Source organism: Dicentrarchus labrax, unplaced genomic scaffold, assembly GCF_905237075.1.
Source record: "Dicentrarchus labrax unplaced genomic scaffold, dlabrax2021, whole genome shotgun sequence".
Classification (NCBI taxonomy): domain Eukaryota; kingdom Metazoa; phylum Chordata; class Actinopteri; family Moronidae; genus Dicentrarchus; species Dicentrarchus labrax.
The window spans coordinates 15,005,487-15,023,463 of record NW_026136710.1 but is presented as its reverse complement, the minus strand read 5'-3'; the positions used below and the strand labels follow the sequence as shown (position 1 = coordinate 15,023,463).

Below are 17,977 nucleotides of genomic sequence, written 5' to 3'. Positions count from 1 at the left end.
GTCAGACGTCAGAAGTTCAGTTAAGTGGTTTAGAGATATTCATTATATGGCTATGAAGGGTCTTCTGTCACTGAAGCTTGCTTTTTGTTGTGGTTGTTTTACGTACTGGGCTGTCCTGTTCACCGCCTAACTATGTTTTTATGTTATGTTTAATGTGATTGTTATTCAGTGATTAATTTGAATCAACAAGGGGAAGAGAATATAAATCAACACATGACCAATGTGCAGAAGTGTCATTTCTTGAATCAGTGGGTTTGTAATACAAAGACCCTCTATGGAAAAGAGAAAGGAGAAGAAGAGTGGGGCAATACAGGGAGAGGCACAAAAATAATTGGTCAGTGTGAAAGTGGAGACAGTGTGATATTAACACATTAGTCACTGAGCTGGTTGACTTTAATGACACATCCAATTTTCTCTAGTCAGGAAAATGGAAAACCAAAGCAGGGGCTTTCATTTACAAACCTGACATTAGTGTTGGGCAACTGAACGAATATATCGGCTTACGGTGCTTGGGTTTTTTTGGGACAATTTTTGTCATTTTATTTTGATTATTTAACGGTCTGCCTCCGAAAAACGAGAACCGCAACTCAGCAGCACAGTAAGCCATAGAAAGAGTTCATATCTAACTGGGGTGAATTAAGGGTTTATTCCGTCTAGTTTAACAGTTTTTTTGAATACAGTAACGAGGTGATTCACAGAGGCGCCTACCAAGACTCGGGGAAGATGAGGACACAGTGATTTCAGTCCGAGACAGGCCACTGTAAAGCGGGAGAGAAGCGAGAGGGTGGTCGGGCAGCCAGAGAGGAAGCCACAGCGTGTAGCGCCATAATATTTTCACATCTAACTCAGTTAGATGGTTAGACTGCAGAGTTGCTGGTTGTTGGAACAGTGGAAAGACTAATAAGACCATTCTGGTGAGTTTTATTTAGTTTCTGTATTTTTTTTAAATTGCTTAAAAAGGCAATTAAGCAGGTCTTAGTTCTGTAAAAGAGAGAAACTTGAATTCAGAAGGTGTACCGTTGTATTTTTCTGTTTAATGAGGAAAATAGGTTTTATATATTTTCTTTGCCCTTCCTGACATTTTGTGAGTTTATTTTGTTTATTAAAGCTATGAGAACGCTTATGACGCTTATCTCTCTCAGCTGCAACTACCAGGTCAGTGATTGGGGGGTCGGGGCCGCCGCAGCACACATGTTTGTGCGAAATTAACAATTGTCAGTTGGAAATTTTTTACCCAACCCTACTTAAATGTGTTACAGCTAAAATAAAGACTTAAGATTTAAGTGGAAGGACAAAAACGAAATTTAGTTGAATAGTTGGTCAGACATGGTGAGAGGGAGCTGCTCTTATTGTTAGGTCTTTATCATACTCATTACATACACTAAGGGAGGCAATCCAGTACAAAAGAGGTAATAAAGCAACTTATTTTCCATGCGCTGTATTGACATCATAAGTTTGAGAAGTTCATATCAATAGCACTACGTCATCCACAACAATATACTAACATCAACAGCCCCATTTTGACTGCAAAGATCAGGTCAAAGGACACACTCCACAACTGTGAGGGATGAATTCACTGCAGCAATGGACAAGTAAACACTCACAGGTCAGCAGGAGCCAATGACCGTGGGTTTATTAAAGCAACTATTTCAGGGAAGGATGAACTCATACATGAAAACAATACAACGACAACAATAATAATAGCCATTTTATATCTGTAATTAATTTGATTTCAGCTGGTAATAAAACAGGCACTTTTGAATTAATGTAATTGCACTTGCTTCATTTCATTTATTCTAAAAAATGTGTTTGTTTGTTTGTTTGTTTGTTTGGTGGCATTACATTTGACTTAATTAGGCACATTTGCTCCTACACTTTTGAATTGTGTGTTATATATATATATTGTACATTGCGTGTTACTGATACATGCCAGAGATGCGTCCTGTGCTCATCATTTTAGCCATGACTTTTTCAGGTTCTGTCAGGTCAAAAAAAAACGTTGCACACACTAAAGACCCACATCTATTTAAATCTGGCCTGACCCAGAACCCAAGTGAACAAGAAAGTGTGGACCTGAGAGCAGGTTTAGGTCAGTACAGGAGGTTCTGATCTGCCCCAGAACACCTTTAAGCTCAATATTACCTTCCTGAAAAGGCATTAAAAAGGCCTTCACATCAATTATAGGCTATGGTCAGAGTTTAAGAGTGGGAAGCTGTATTGAACAACCAGCAGTGGCAGAACACTGTAAGCAGAAAATAGTCCAAAAGGAGGCAAATGCCACTTTTCTGTGGTCAACAGTAATCAACAAAAAAATGCAGTTATAATAACTGCGCAGTAGAGCAGGGAGGCATTCGATTTAAAAAAAAATTCCACAAAGGAAAGATAAAATAAAGTAGACCCAAAGTGTGATGAACACTGTAAGTCTTTATATCTATACTCACGGTCAGTAGTGTACTGTGCTGGTGTGCTGGATGCAGCTGGGTCTGGCACTTCCTCTGGTTTAGTTGCCATTGCTGCAGTGCCATTTCTTTCCTGTTTGGCTTTTCGTACAAGTGCTGCCAGAGGATGGTCTGGGTCCATTACTTTCAGAGGCTACAGAAAAATAAGGCCAGCATTGAGATCATACCACATATGCAATTATAAGAGACAGAACCATTTTACAGTAATAATATAATACAGCCACCAAATACTCAAAGCTCTCTGAAGTCAGAAAACCATGAAATGCTGTGCAATATTTAAGCATTACTCTGGAAGTAATCTTATGCAGTGATCTTCCTTGGTCCAGTATAAGAAATATACAGAATTTAAGATCTAACCCCATAAAATATAAAACATGAATCATTAGTAGAAAATTTGAGTAGCTGATTTGAAAAGGAAATCCCTCTTGATAGAGGCGACTGTTAGACGGCTTGTTACTAAAAGGAGTTCATTATGTTTCTATAAAAAAAGACATGCTTCCATTCTTGCTGCCCTGTCAAAGACTAATGGCTGTCCTACAAGGCCTATGAAGAGCATCAAGAGAAAACTGTAACAGCATGAACACAAGGAAACAGAATATAGTTATTAGAGAATGCAATAACAGACATGGGCAGTTCTAACAAGTGCTAAATGTAATTCACATCGCAGTTAGAATTGCAGCATACTGCAAAAGTAAAGAGGGTGTAATAGTGCCATTACCAGTTTGACTCCTTTAGATGAGCAGCCTAAAGGTCACTGTCCAATGAACATAATTCTCCTGCTTTATAAGCTACATAAGTCATACAAAAACCAGGAAGATACAATGTTTTGTGCTGCACTGGGTGGCCTACATTCTATTTACATTACCTTCACAAGTTCCTCCAGGCGAGAGCATTTTTTAGGGGCAAACAGGCTGGGATGAAGGTAACTCCCGTCCCCATCCTCATCTGAATCATCCGAGTGAGAGTCTACAGCAAGAAAGTAAAAAATAAACAAAAAAAAAGAGCAAAAAAAGTACTGAATATATGTATGAATAAATGTTTAACATTATAATCAATGCAGAATGTTAATGTGTCTTACTGCACTGTGTTTCATTGCATGTATTACAGATCTAATATTCCTGCATTGATTACAGCACAGTGCAAATCTCATCTCTGTGTAAGGACATAACCTATGGATTCGTGACAGCTTCCTGTAACTCACCTTGCGACTGCTCTTTCTTGCTGGCGGAAACAAGGTTGTATCGACCTTCCTTCATGGCCCGCAGGATGTGTTTGTAATAAGGATTCAAGTAATGGTCAAAACGAAGAAAGTCAAACTGGGAGTTGCCAGACTGCTTAGCTTTTAGGACTATCTCAAACTGAGCCCCCTGCTGACAGACAAAGTTGGCTGTCCTCTCGATGATGTTATGGGTCTTGATGGTTGCAGGCTGCAAAAAAGTCAAATAATGAACATGTAGGTTTAAAACTGAACATATTTAATACATTAATTCCATTATCAATTTCTTGGCCAAACTGAATGTGCAAAAACAGGAAACATTTCTTATAGAAACACTCTGCTCAGGCCACAATAGTGTAAAATAATCATTACCACATATCAGAATGAGCAAACCTGACTGCTCCACATGCTGCACAATTAAGATGCAATGCACAGTTTACGAAAGGCTCCCTCATACCAAGGACACAAGCCATTTTGTCTCTAAAGCATTCTTATGCTGGGCACTCTTATGTTCATTGTGATGACATTAATTCTTAAATACACATGAGGTGGAAATCAGTGGAACAAGAAATGGTCCATTATTCATTCATTATTGTTCCCCTTGTGTGCTTTCAATGATTAATCATTGTCATTACCTAGAGAGTACAGGGAAGTGCAGCAATCTCCAAAAGAACACACATATCTCATCGAGATGAAAGTCATAATAAATACTACCTTTCAAGACACTGGCCAAAAAGATGCCAGTGTCCAACACTAACATACCATTATTGTGTTCCAAGCTGCCAAGGACTTCCTGACATACAAGGGCCTTTCACACTTCAATTTAAGAACTTATCCATTAGGTAAAAAGGGGAAGTGTAATACTTATTTTATGTTGACATGATATATACAAGGAAAGCATCTTCAGCCACATCTTTACAGTGTACAGTGTTTCTACGCCAAAGCAAAACATAACTAACGTGTAACAGTCATAAGGCATGCCAGCCCTGAAAGCAAAATGTACAGTTTACAATTTATATCTCATGTCATCTTGGTCCCAACAGCTGGGGTGCATTAATTTAAAAAAATCTTAGTTTATAAAAAAAACACAGCAACAATAAACTGCACTGTAAACTACATTGAAACTATTAATATTTGGCTCCAGATAAGTTAGCGGTCTGAGATGCATCACAACGTCCAGGTTAGATTCAGGACATAGACCTGTGACGCACGTCATTCCCTGCTTTCTCCCCATGCTGCCTGTCATCTCTGCTATGACTATCAAAGGAAATTAACACTCCAATAACAAAAGCCTTTAAAAGTAATGATACACTGAAATGTATTCAGAGAGAAGGATATTCCTTCCAAATCTAGGGAGTAGATACTAATATTATATGCATATCATGTACTGCAGCTATGTTGTGCTCTGTATGTGTTCACGGGGGTGGTTTGACAGTTTTATACCCAACACGATATATACTGAAAATATGCACAGTCCATGCCAACATTAAAGCTTGTCTTTAGTCTCATGCATAAGAAAGTGGCAGCTGAAGGGGACTGCTGCGGGTTGAGGTTGCGGACTGGCCTGGTCCTGAGGGAAGGTTGTCTGATACAAAACTGCCAGATAGAACAAAGCAACCTCTTACTCTGTTATTATTGGATGTTAAGTCAATGTGAAGCATTACCTATATGTATATATTTTTATATACAACAAAAATGTGCTAGCATCATAAAGATGAATACACTGTTACGACATAAAACTTTTAAGTAGAAATATCTACCAGCTTCCAGCTTCTGAAATGTGAATAGTTGGTGGTTTTCTTTGTCTTCTATTATAGTAACCAAAGGTCTTTGGGTATTGGACTGTTGGTGAATTTGAGGACGTCACATTGGGTTATGGGAAACTACAATGGACAAGTTTTTTTGTCATTTCTAAAGACTAAATTCAAACTAAAGAAAACATGAATCAATAGTTGAAATACACAGGAAGAGGAAAAAGCACTACTGAGCTGATATTTTGACTGTCAGGATTTCTCATCTATACTTCACAATACTTTTTTAGAAGAAGAATTATACAAGTAGGCTAGGTAATGTTCATATTGTAGACTCAATCTATCATAGATTGTATGCAGTCTATGAGAACTATCTCTAATATGAGCTACTGAATCTATTCAGCCTCTCTGAGCAATAAAAGCAGCAATCAATCACACATTTATTCTGTTAAATCAGTCTAGAAAATTCAAAATGAAATGGAAAATGAAGACTTGCAATAAAAGCTCACGTTGTTGACAACAACTAAACCAATTAGCTCTTAGTCTAATAAGTTATTCTGCAAACCCCACGGTGCATTTGCATGTTTGTGTTGTGTTTATATATAGTATGTATAAAAGCACAATAGGGTATATCAAGATCAGTATAGCAGCTGGATATTTAATACTCACCAGTTCCACATCAGGAGGGATAGCGAGCCCTGGGGGAGCAACGAATGGTTCCTCACTCTCCTCGGGTTCTGCCTCTTCTATGCATGTGAAGAGATATTAGCACAAAAAGGATGAGACTAAGTCTTGTTAGTCATTTGTAACGAAAAAGAAAATATATCCCGCTGGATATATACTGAGTTGAGCAATAACTCAAGATAAATTTTGACTTCCTAAAACATTTTTAAAGTGAGTGAACCACTTGCACCATTCCATCCACTATATAAATATATCACAGTAAAAAAACAACACTCTTCATCCTCTTTCCTTTACCTTCATCTACACTTGATAAGAAATGTAATGCCAGGTTGAAACTAGATTAACACTTTTAATGTTGTACTGTTGGGAGTTTTCACGGTAACGAAGGAGGCATGCCTCTTAATTTAAGCGATCTATGGGGAAAACAAACAGCCTTCCCACCAATCCTACATATTTTACTTGGTACTTGGTTTGTCGTATAAGGTGTCCCATGGGTACAGTTTTTAAATCAGCTTTTGGCAGGACCTGAAAGGTACGCAGTGTCAATCCATCTTATGTGAGGGCTCAACTCTAATTCAGTGATCATGTAATGGCCTTCCAAACAGTGCCCTAATTTTGAAAGTAATCATTACTTCAGTTATTTTTATGATATAACAGGATTATTATCATGGTTTACTAGCTTATATTTGGATCATGCTGCTAATTCTAAAGTGGTATAGTATATGAAACTCAATGGTTATCACACTTCAAAATGGCAATGCAGCATCCCCATTTATCCTGTGATAAAGTAGCAAACTGTTTATCTACAAAAATACTGCCACACATTGACTCAGCAGCTCCATACAGGGAGACAAGAAGGCAGTCTGCTTACACAGCTGAATAGGACAGCCAATAGTCCCTAATTGTTAGAAATATGTGGAATACAGGTATTTCAGTGAAGGTGAAATGGGTAAATTTAAATAAATTCAGCTAATAGATATAGTGCACATTCAAATCAGCTTCCTTATTTTGACAGGATATGAAATCAACGGCTGCATTGTTAAAATGACTGGGTAACAATGGGTTTTACAGGTAGGTTAACAATAAGACCTAGTTCTGTCGCAGACAACAGATAATAAATTATACTGCAATTAACCCTATGGCTTATTTGGCTTTCATTCAGCAAATACAGTGACAATTACTTGATTAATATTGTGATTATGTGTCTCTGTATCTGATAGCCCAAATACTCTCTCTTTGAGGCTTGAAATTTAGATTCTGGTGGAAGACTTTTTAATGATTTTGCATTTGTGATAATATCAAAGACCTTAAAAGCGAGAAGGGAAAATCATAATCACAAAAACCTAAAATTGTAGCAGAGATTCCAGTTGAAATCAGCTCAAAATGTTAATGGATAGTGTGACATGATCCTGGTTGACTTATTCCCAAAAGACAAATTCTTCTGGAGCTCTGGTAGATGTATTTATACAACTCTGCAACCTCCCCAGAGAGAGGCATCTATTCTGCTTAACTGTCATGCCACCGGTTGGGACAAAGTGCTTCCAGCAATCTCTACATCAAATATTTAAAGCTGCAAGTGTGTGTGTGTGTGTGTGTGTGTGTGGATGGATGGATGACAACCAAAGTTGTCGCTGGTCAGTATAAATGTTAGACTTCCTTCCACTCAGTCTTCTTTTATGCTATAGCTGTATTGCCTCAGATACATGGTTGTTACAAATAATTATAATAAACTTTTGAAATATTATGATATAATTGTTTAATATTGAATTAAATATAACATTTCAAATATGTTTGCCCTGTTCATTGTGTGCTCTGCAGGCAGAAATTCAACTTCAGCAACTCCGTGGAGGTTGTGTGTCTGCAGATGGTTACATGGATTAGAGCAGTTAAAATAAAGAAGAAATGGATTAGGCAGAGCTGCTGTGTTCTTCACAGCAGCCAAAAAACAAAAGTCAAGGAGCGAAAAACTTTGAAATGGCATAGATCCCATCCTGAGCATGTCAAGGTCACAAGAGGTGTATCAAAGATCTCAGATTTTCAAGCAGTACATTTACATGCAATAACGTGATTCCTCTTTATAACCACCTGAATTGTGTGTGCGTTTACTTCTCCTAGTGTCTTCCCACAATGATCCATAAATGGTCAATGCTAAATAGATCATGAATATACCGACCTGTTTAAGGAAACTTAGTTAGACTATCAGTGAGGGAAAGACGGAACAGCCAATGTTTAGTATTATTGTAAGTAGGGTTGCACCGAAATGAAAATTCTTGGCCGAAAACCGAAAATAAGGCAACCAAGGCCGAAAACCGAAACACCGAAAGAAATTATTATGCCAGTTATCAGTACCATTACATTTATGGCTATGACTGTGTACTAACCTCACTAAAATCAAGGCATTGCAATTCAAAGAATAAATCAATTACAAAAGTATGAAAAGATTTATTTAGCACTGACATCACAACAATGCACAATATAAAATAAAATAAAATTCAAAATAAAATGTTTAACTTGACCCCACTCATGTGTACATTAAATAAATAATAATGATGAATGAATGAATGAATGAATGAATGAATAATGAGAATAATAATCAGCCTACGAAATCCCACATCCTCTACGACAGAGAATGGCTGATCATCTAAGGCAATGAATTCCATAATTTTTTGTGTAATGCCCTTTGCCCCTGGCACCATCACTGGAAAACTTTCTTGCCTTTTCAAAAACGTCCGCCACAGACGGAGTGGGTGCGCTCGGATTGATTTTCCTTTTCTGTGCCACATTCTTCTCATATTGAGAATGGCAATCAGGATGTTTGGATTTCAGGTGATAAATTAAACCCGACGTGGAGAAACTCTTTGCAGATGCACCCCTTCTTGAAAATTCAGCATTATTATTATACACGGTTTGCAAATCGCTATCCATGGGTCTTTCTCAGATATATTGAAATACGTCCACACCGCAGACATGTTGGTGCTTATCCAGACAAGCGTGTGCTGGCCGCGTTTTTTGTTTGCGTCATCACACTTTGCTGTGGCGCAGGAACCCTAAGTGAATGAAACCAGCAAGGCTGACTTCTGTAATACACATTACAGGCAAATTCTCACTGCATTTAAATAAGTGGAGTTAATAATACCAACAGTAACTATACTATACCGCACATAATTCCTCTATAAATCTCAACTTTTGCGGGGCAATATGCACATTTCAGCAACTATTTTATGCATAGCAGCCTTTATAAATAAGGCCCCTGATGTCCAAAAGGGTGTTTGACAGATTATATGAAACACATTAGAATATCAGGCCTGAGTGTATTTGTAAATATATCCAAATGGGTGACCGATAACATGTATCAGAGTTACAGGACTCATGAGGCAAGTATGCAAATGATGTGACTTCTCACCGGTTTCCTTGTTAGCATCCTCCTCCTCAGTGGGCTGAGAGGGATCATAGTAGTCAGCACTGTATTTGAAGGCCACTGCATTGTAGGAACCTTCATCAGCCAGAGCCTCACTCAGTCGTTTGTACTCCTCCTCTGTGGAAAACAAGAAAACACATCATTAAACTTAAATCAGATTGAACAAACTGATGATGTAGCCCTGGATAACCACACACCACCTATTAAGACTATTGTGTCAATAATAATAATAACAGTGTCTGTATTAGTACAGTACAGGAATCCCTGTGAGGCCAAAAAATAAATAAATAATAATAATAAATAATATATATATAGTATCCATTATTTCAGAAATCAGTGCAGTGCTGTTCTGAAACGTGCGTCAAGCTCTGTGTTGTTGTCTACTTGGATGCGAGTGCCACTGCTATCAGAGTCCCTTTAAATTACTGAGGAGCACGAGTGTACGGGATGCAGGTGAGCTAACATGACCATGGCGCCGCCTAATAAGAGAAAAATCTGTAACAGGACAACCGAATACAAACGTTTCTCGCCAAAATGTCAGAGCCAAGCAAGGAATACAAGGCGGAAATTATGTAATTTTCCAGTTGAGCTATTACATCAGCACACAGCTGAAGAGAGAGGGAAACAAAGCGGTGGAAAGCCAGCGGCTCATTAAGTGAATGATGATCGCAAGAAATAATTCACAAAAGGCAAAAACACAACGAGCCAACAGCCGGAGTTTCTCCACCAAAGTCAAACTCACAGCATTTTGTAAAGCAGCTCATTTAAAAAAAAGAAAATCAACGTGGACTAGTTCATTTTAATCTGTGTGAACTGAACTTTAAGCTCCCTCTTGAAAGTGTGACCTTGCACAACACTGGTCTGAACGGTGAACTTGGTTTCTCCACCATGGACAGGGTATTGGGCTACAACACACAACTTGATTGCTTTTGATAGAAACATATATGTATTGTTCAATTTAAGAATTTATATAGACAAATCTTAACTTTTGAAAGGGGAGAACAGACCTCAGGAACAGCCTACAAGGAAAGCACTTGGGGAGCCTTCACAAAGGTTTCCATATATAGCATGAAAATGGCTACATTTAGGATGATGATAGTGCCACAATACATCATGCACACTGTGTTTATGTTATATGTTACATAGCTAATTTTTAAGGAATCCTCTCCTTGTTATCACTTTGCTTTAAGTCTTGAATATACTGAGCAAAAAACCCACAAACTAACTAGTAAACTAAGTTAGGTAGCATTGCAAGTCGGTACCAAGTGCTTTTTAGGGCATTTTCAATCCTATAGTTAGGTTTCTCTGGTCCGAATCAGTGGATGAGTTGGTAAACTTGTATTTTCCCCTTTGTTTTTTTTTTTTTTTGTGTGAGTTAAACCAACAAACCAAAAAGTATTGCTAAAAGCCACTTGAGAACGTTTCCTCTGCTCATTGATTAGGTGTATCTGAAGCAGGAACAACAAGGTAAACACAGGAAAAAGGTCCTGAAGGAGGTCCTATCTGCTCAAATATCAAGAAAGCAACAGTAATAGTGCTGGTCAGACCTCAATTCATTCGGACAGGCTGCTAGCAACTACTGATTTCACTCATCCAAACATTTTTTTTTACAGGGTGGCGAAGTCATGACCCGCCCTACTATCCTTCTAATTGACTTGTTCTCATTGCCTTTACTGGTGTGGTTGGTTGGTTAGGTTTGGGCATGAGGAATGAGATTGGGTAGGGTAAGAATATCAGGGTAAGCCAATCAAAAGCAGGGTAGGACATATTGCTCATACTTGCAGTTGGGTCACATCAAGGTCGGATCACAAAATCTACGAACTGGTCCATAATATTGTTTCTGCAACAAGACCACTTCCTCTAAAGGTCTTGGTGCACTTGTTTCAGTCTGCAGTAAGTCTGCTGTGTTCCTGTCCAAACGAATGTTAGAAAGGGGGGAAGCGGACCAGAGTCTGATTTAACCGGACTAAACAACAAGAGTTTTATATACAAACATTTTCTAGCAAAAGTCTTGAGCGGTTTCTTGTGTTGGGACAATATTAAACACATAAATAATTTTAATGAACCCTGAATACTTGAACAGGGTCTCTGTGGGAAAAAATGTGTTTATATTTTCGAAAGTAAACCATTTTGCCATTGTGTCCAAAACTCATGTTATTGGCATTTATATGGTTAGATTTACAATAATACTCTTGAATAATAAGTGATGATAGTTATTTTATACTAGGGATAATAATGGTATTGCTGCAATAAATATTACGACTGTGAGAGATTATATTCTAACGTTCTTGTACAAGCACACTGATCAACAGAAAAAACGTACTGGTTATATACATGGTTACTTGGCCACAGACACCAACCCCTTTCTATTGAAATTCATGGCAAACTATATCTTTATTAAAGAAGCAAGGGCGAAATTCCCACTAAAACTATCAATATTTTTAATGCTTTCCTGCTGTCCCTTCAGTGGACAGATGGGTAATAGCCTGAGTGAATGGGGTCAAGCCTCCAAATTCAAGGGCAAACCAGCCTGGGGGATGAACCTTCTGCAGTGAGTGTATAAGTGTGTGTGTGACACAAATCATTAGCTGACTCATTCTGTCCTGTCAGTTTGGGCATAAGACACCATATTTCACTTAAAACTGTGGCTTATTAATTCAATTACAGTCATTAAGTCTGTCTTTCAGAAGGGTGCTTTGTCATCAAAACAGCCTGTTTCATTATAATGTAAAAGGACTGAGATGCAAGAATCCTACAGTCGAAAGTGATTTCCATAGAAATGGCCGCTCTTGAACTCAGAGTCAAAGCCGGTCCTTTTTAATGAGACGGAAAGCTGTGCCTACTCTGGTGAAGATTCGTCCTAGAAAATCAAGATTTTGTTAAGAAGCCTAAATTAAAGTATATAGCTCTGGCAAGGGTTGACGTTTTTCTCTTTGTACAGACAGACTTGTCAAATTAGCCTAAGCTGTGGGAGAAGTGTTAAAAGAGGACACAGGCCTGATATAAAAATTTGACACTAAGAAATTGGACACTAATTCAAACACTGACTGCCTTAGAAGACATTGAACGTTTTAACTCTAAAACAGCAAGGCAACACTGATGAGGGCTGAAACGACGACTTGAGGCACTCAAGTAGTTAGTGTAATGAGACATCAGTAATAAACACTGCAAAGTGTCAAGAGCATTTTGATTTGACAGCGGCCATGCTTCTGTGGCACATTAGTATTTGTGTTTAGTTATAGCTTGTCCTGCAACCTTGACTACGACAAACATATTAAGCCCAAGTGACAGCTGCCTGCAAGGCTCGTATCTGCCAGTAAAATAGAAGGGTTAGAACTTCTGTCGATGGGAATTAATATCCGTCGGTAAAACACAAGTTTCAAACCATTTGTAAGTGTCGTAACATTATGCCAGTAGGGAAGTAGCACCACACACCAGAGATTACTTTCATATGTCACTGAAACAACACAGAGATATGTTTTTAAGCTATTTAAGAAGCCTTGAGGACCATTCTTGTAGGTTATGTTCCAACAGCAGTTGAGAAATATGCACTTAAAAGTTACATAGCCATAGCATGTATGTGGGACCTTATTTAAAATACATGCAGTGTTTACGGTTGGTCAGCTGTGGCTCATTACCCCATCCGCCACAAGATGATGGGGTGACAGATGGTAATAACTAATAATTAATGGGCCCAAAAATAAAAAAAAAATCAGATAGGACAATATACTGTCTGCTAGCTAGCTCTTCCATTGACTGTGAAAGACCATGACTCATGCAAGAAATAAAAGCAGACATTTACTTCATTATCATCCAGCATAACCCACTATGTGTGTTTTTATCCCACTTTAAATGTTCTGTTCTGATTGTCCTGCCCACCTTGTCTGGCTTCCTCTTCCAGCAGGTCAGTGTGCAGTGCCAGGTACCTCTCCTCATCGCACAGTGCCTCAATCCTGTCCTCTTCTTCCGACAGCTGGTAGGATGTATTCCATGACCCGCTGTCATACTCTGAAAGGTCATGTAAGTGACCACGCCCATCGTATCTGTTGGATGATAAAAAGGATTAGAGAGAAGGAAGTCGACAAAGACTTTTATTCACAACATGGACTTACTTACCAAGAGAGAGGGACCTACAACCCAAAATCTACAACAAAATGCTCTACCTCTGTAAGTCTGTCAAGAGGGAGTATACTTCTAAAATACTACAAGTTGTGAATATTTCTCGAAATACTGACAACAAAGTAATGCCCTACTTGTCAACAGTGCTCTTAAGATATCTAGCAAGCTTTCTGCTGCTATTTCCTTCCTTGACAAGTCTTACAAACCAACAACCCTACATCAAAAGAACAAACAGAAGAAAAACAAACAAAGCAACTCGCCTCTTACCTTACAGGGTTCAATCCCCCCCTGTAACACTCATCATTACTTCTACATCTGCAAAGATAGTTACATTCACACAAACCCGAGCACATAAATACCTATCCGTAAGAACCCAAATGGACGACATTTTCCAGGGTTCGTCCCTCTACGCCACCTCTCAGTTGCAGTTTCTTCATGAAGACAAAGAAATGGGGTGCTGTGGTTGGCATTCGGGGTTTGGCAGGACCCCTTAGCCTAACTTGCTGGGGAAGAAACTGGGTTACGTGATAAAGACACACATACAAAGGCTGTACAAATGAAACACAAGTTGGGCCACTGCAGATCAAGGTAATTCAAAAGCATCAATGCATTATTATAAAGGCTAGAATAATTAATTATGTGTTTTGCATGGAGGTGGCAATTACACATTACTCCATCACATGCAGCAACATTCTGTACAATGGCTGACAGCACCTTTAAACCTTTTGTCAAGCCCCAAGTCATTGTGATATTTTGAATCACCTTAACTGCAGTAACTTGAATCTTGGTTAGAATTTGCTCTGGCCTTGTGGATATCAGCACAGCATAATAAAATCCCAGGTCATCAGCTTTGTGTACAAGCTACACATTGGTATTTTCTGCAATACTCAATTGGAGAAGGACAGAACGCATGATACATCTTCTGTGTCATACTCCATTTTATTCAATCATAAAGTATGCCTGGAGTAAAAAGTTTCCAGAGAAAATTCTCCCAACATGCCAAGACGCAAAGCCCACCTAAAAGCTAACTTAAGAAGTCTTAAAGAAGATTAAATTTGGAATTTAAATGTCTTTTTTTTGTGTCTAAAATACACCCTATCGCCAGTTTAGGAGGTACACAAACTAATGCAGACTGTAATAAATCATACCTTAGTAAAGATTATAATGTTGATCTTTTGTTTAAACGTTTTTACAGTAGTTTCAATTCAATTTGCCTCGACTATTTGTATTAATGATGTATTAAACTGCGGTACTTTTAGCTGGTGTGCCTAAACAATTGGCAACTGAGTGAATACTGATAGTTCAGCATCATGGCTAATGTTAGCAAAAAAAACTGACAGCGGGGTTGCATCTTCGCATGTTAATCTAGAAACGTCAGATACCATTTGTTGTCAGTTCAGGACATCCAAAAAACAAGTTAGCAGGCAAGAAATAAAACATTCGTCGCCAGTAGCAGGTATTTCCAAGCTTCTGCAAGACAAACTCCAAGTGGTCCCTTGAATTTTGAAACAGGCTAACGGACAGGATAGATGGTTAGCATAATGTTTCGGTCTAAGTTTGTTCAACCGACCTATCAATCATGATGCTCTTGTCCCCCATCCACGGAATAAGATGTTTTCCTTGCTCGTGGTAAAGAGCCCTTTCGTCGTCTGGAAACAGTTTGCAGGCATAGCCGAACACCAGCAGGTCGGCGTATTTATCACTGTCACTCACATCCTTCTTCACCGGTTTGTTGTTGTGGTCTTTCTTTGGCGCTCCGCGACGATACATCTCCAAGTTACTCTTAAAAAACTATTTAATTTGCAAGACAGACTACTAATTACGGTACAATGGTGGTTTTTTGAGAACCAAATAGCTTGCAGGTGGTCCAAATGTTACAATAATCCGTAGTGCTATAGCCCAAAACAAAATTCTACGTGCCCTCAGTCGCCATGTTGGAAAGCAAGTAAATGCATGTGTATCCGGTCCGGTCACTTACGACACTTTTCCTGCCGTATTAAACTTAACGTCGTGTAAAATATTTATACTTAAAATATGTATAATTTTTCTAGCCTTATATTTTTGTTATTGTTAAAAGAAGAAATTCTGTAAATGAGTCTTTTTGCAACAGTTTTTTTTTTTTTTTTTTTACGTCTGTTGAATGTGCTGGTGGTGAACTTTACACTGTGTTGTAACAGCGGAACTGAACTGAACTAACAAACCACATTACAATACATTTAAGGCTACATTTCAACATTCATCAGTAGCACATTTAGCATTATGGATCAAATGCAGGAGTATACTTAGGTTTAAAAATATTACCTATTACCTCAGAGTAAGATAATGTTAGTAAAAGGAGCTGAAGGGCAAAGTGTTATCTAACATAAATGTTAGATAAATAAATCTTTGGGTTAAATCAGTGGGTCTAACCAGCAGTGCAGTGTTCAAAATAATTCTAGGTATTATTATACATATTCTTTTAGCCAGTTTACCACATATAATGTGCAATGAATGTTGATAAAGTGCAGTATCACATACTGTGTAATGTGCAACTGTTAATATGTGCAGTATATGTTTTTAGAGGTGTCAGTTCATTTGTAATACAAGTGTATGCTGCTACCGACATTCTGGCATATTAAGAGGCAATAGATAGGCTACATTATGCACTGTGTGAGCAGTTCAACTGGAGTTAGTGGACTGCCATGTTGAAAACATCCTTCTTTTGTCTATCTTTAAGGCAGCATGGTGTTTCATGGCGGTGGGATTTTCTATATTAACATTCAGAAACTTGAAACATCAGCATTTCAAAGTAGAAAAGATGTACAGTAGGTGGGTAGAGAGGTGACGGAGTAATGAAAAAGGCTAATCAGCCTAAACTGGTACTTTTCCTGGGTATTGAGAGGCAGCAATGGGACCAAGTGCAAACTACAAGTTTTGGGTAAACCACTGAGTTTGATCTCCATTTATATTTTTAGACAGGTAAAAGAAGATTGATAGTGGAATAGTGGCCTTTTCAACATGCCTCTGTAATAATATCTTACACAAATCTGGCAGGACATATGGTGGAACTGAAGCAGTCACTGTCCACCGTTTTCTCTGATGAATGTAATGCAGCCAGAAATATTTAGGAATGAATAAAATACTGGAGAAGCCCGGGACGATGTTTCTCAGTATAATTTCAGGTGGATTTACTGTTTTCTTTTGCCATTCGGGACATACATTAACAATGTTTTCACTTTTTATTTATTCTTACGATATTATTTTTCCGCAGCCGCTCTCCCCGTGGGTATCAAACCTACATACAGTATCTGACCCACACAGTCGAAGGAGAGATGTGAGGGAGGAGAGGTTTGAATAAGTGCTCACATGCATAACAATCACACTTAATAGAGATGACTGAAGGAGAACTTCAAATGTACTGCATGTTATATACTTTCCAAAACACACAAAAAGAGTGAGAATAAAGTAATTTACTTTGATTATTAAAATGTACATTTATTTGTAGGATTTTTAAAACCTGCCACAAACAGGTTTCTGTTTCTGTTTCTTAGTAGGAATTACATGATGCTTGGAGATTCAGAGATTCATTACGGAGACCCATTAATTGGCCAATTTTGAAATAGAAAATTATGGAAGAAAATCAACACCTTTTAACTGACTATTGATTTGTTTCACTCTCCATTCTGGTTTGTTGTCTAAGTGACTGTGAGATGCACTTACACTCAAGGGTGAACCCAGATCAGCTGTCTGAACAGAGTGGCAGCCCTTAGCTAGAGTATAAAGCAGCATACTAAGTGTGTCACATGTTAAACCAAAGCAATGGCTACACTTCCATAAAGACTCTTGTTGTACCGCTTCAAAAAGCATATTAGCGACAAGGAAGACACTCGGGTTCTACTGAATTATGCACTTTTCTTGTCTTGGTTACATTTTCACAGTGTGTGTATAAATAATGAAAGTTGTGGGTGGGAGAGCTGTTTAATTTGTTCTTCTTGCTTAGAGAACCACACAAAGAGGCGAGATCATTATTGACATCACCCAAATTATGAGCATTACAGCAGTTTAAAAAATAATAATTTCTGTAGAAGCTAACTTGAAAGTCACCCACTTCATTCCTACAATCCTAGCACAAGAAGTCCTTAGACCTGACCTGTTTGGAGCTAGTTTTAGTCTAACAAATCTTAAAACTTAAAGAGAGATTTATTGAAAATCATTAAAGACATCAAAAGGTTTTTTTTGGGGCAAATTTACCAAAAACAATTCAACTACTTAATACCAATCAGGTGTATTTTACATTTATGTGGCATCAAACCATGTGGTGGATGAAAAATTCAACAGTAGCACAATTTGT

General features: G+C 38.2%; 1 protein-coding gene across 3 annotated transcripts in view; it reads right to left on the bottom strand.

The window, feature by feature from the left end:
• The window catches only part of sfswap (splicing factor SWAP), a 52,001-nt gene extending 36,395 nt beyond the window's left edge, over positions 1–15,606 (bottom strand). For 2 of the 3 annotated variants that reach the window (XM_051412485.1, XM_051412486.1), the window contains exons 1-7: positions 15,218–15,606; positions 13,408–13,571; positions 9,514–9,645; positions 6,096–6,172; positions 3,661–3,886; positions 3,325–3,425; positions 2,442–2,592 (exon numbers count right to left, since the gene is read on the bottom strand). In XM_051412485.1, the coding sequence (XP_051268445.1) occupies positions 2,442–2,592; positions 3,325–3,425; positions 3,661–3,886; positions 6,096–6,172; positions 9,514–9,645; positions 13,408–13,571; positions 15,218–15,417 (1,051 nt within the window). In that variant the 5' untranslated portion in view covers positions 15,418–15,606. Of the gene's footprint in view, positions 1–2,441; positions 2,593–3,324; positions 3,426–3,660; positions 3,887–6,095; positions 6,173–9,513; positions 9,646–13,407; positions 13,572–14,006 lie in introns of all 3 variants that reach the window. The other variant, XM_051412487.1, reaches the window with a different exon arrangement.
• Between the last annotated feature and the right edge of the window lie 2,371 nt (positions 15,607–17,977).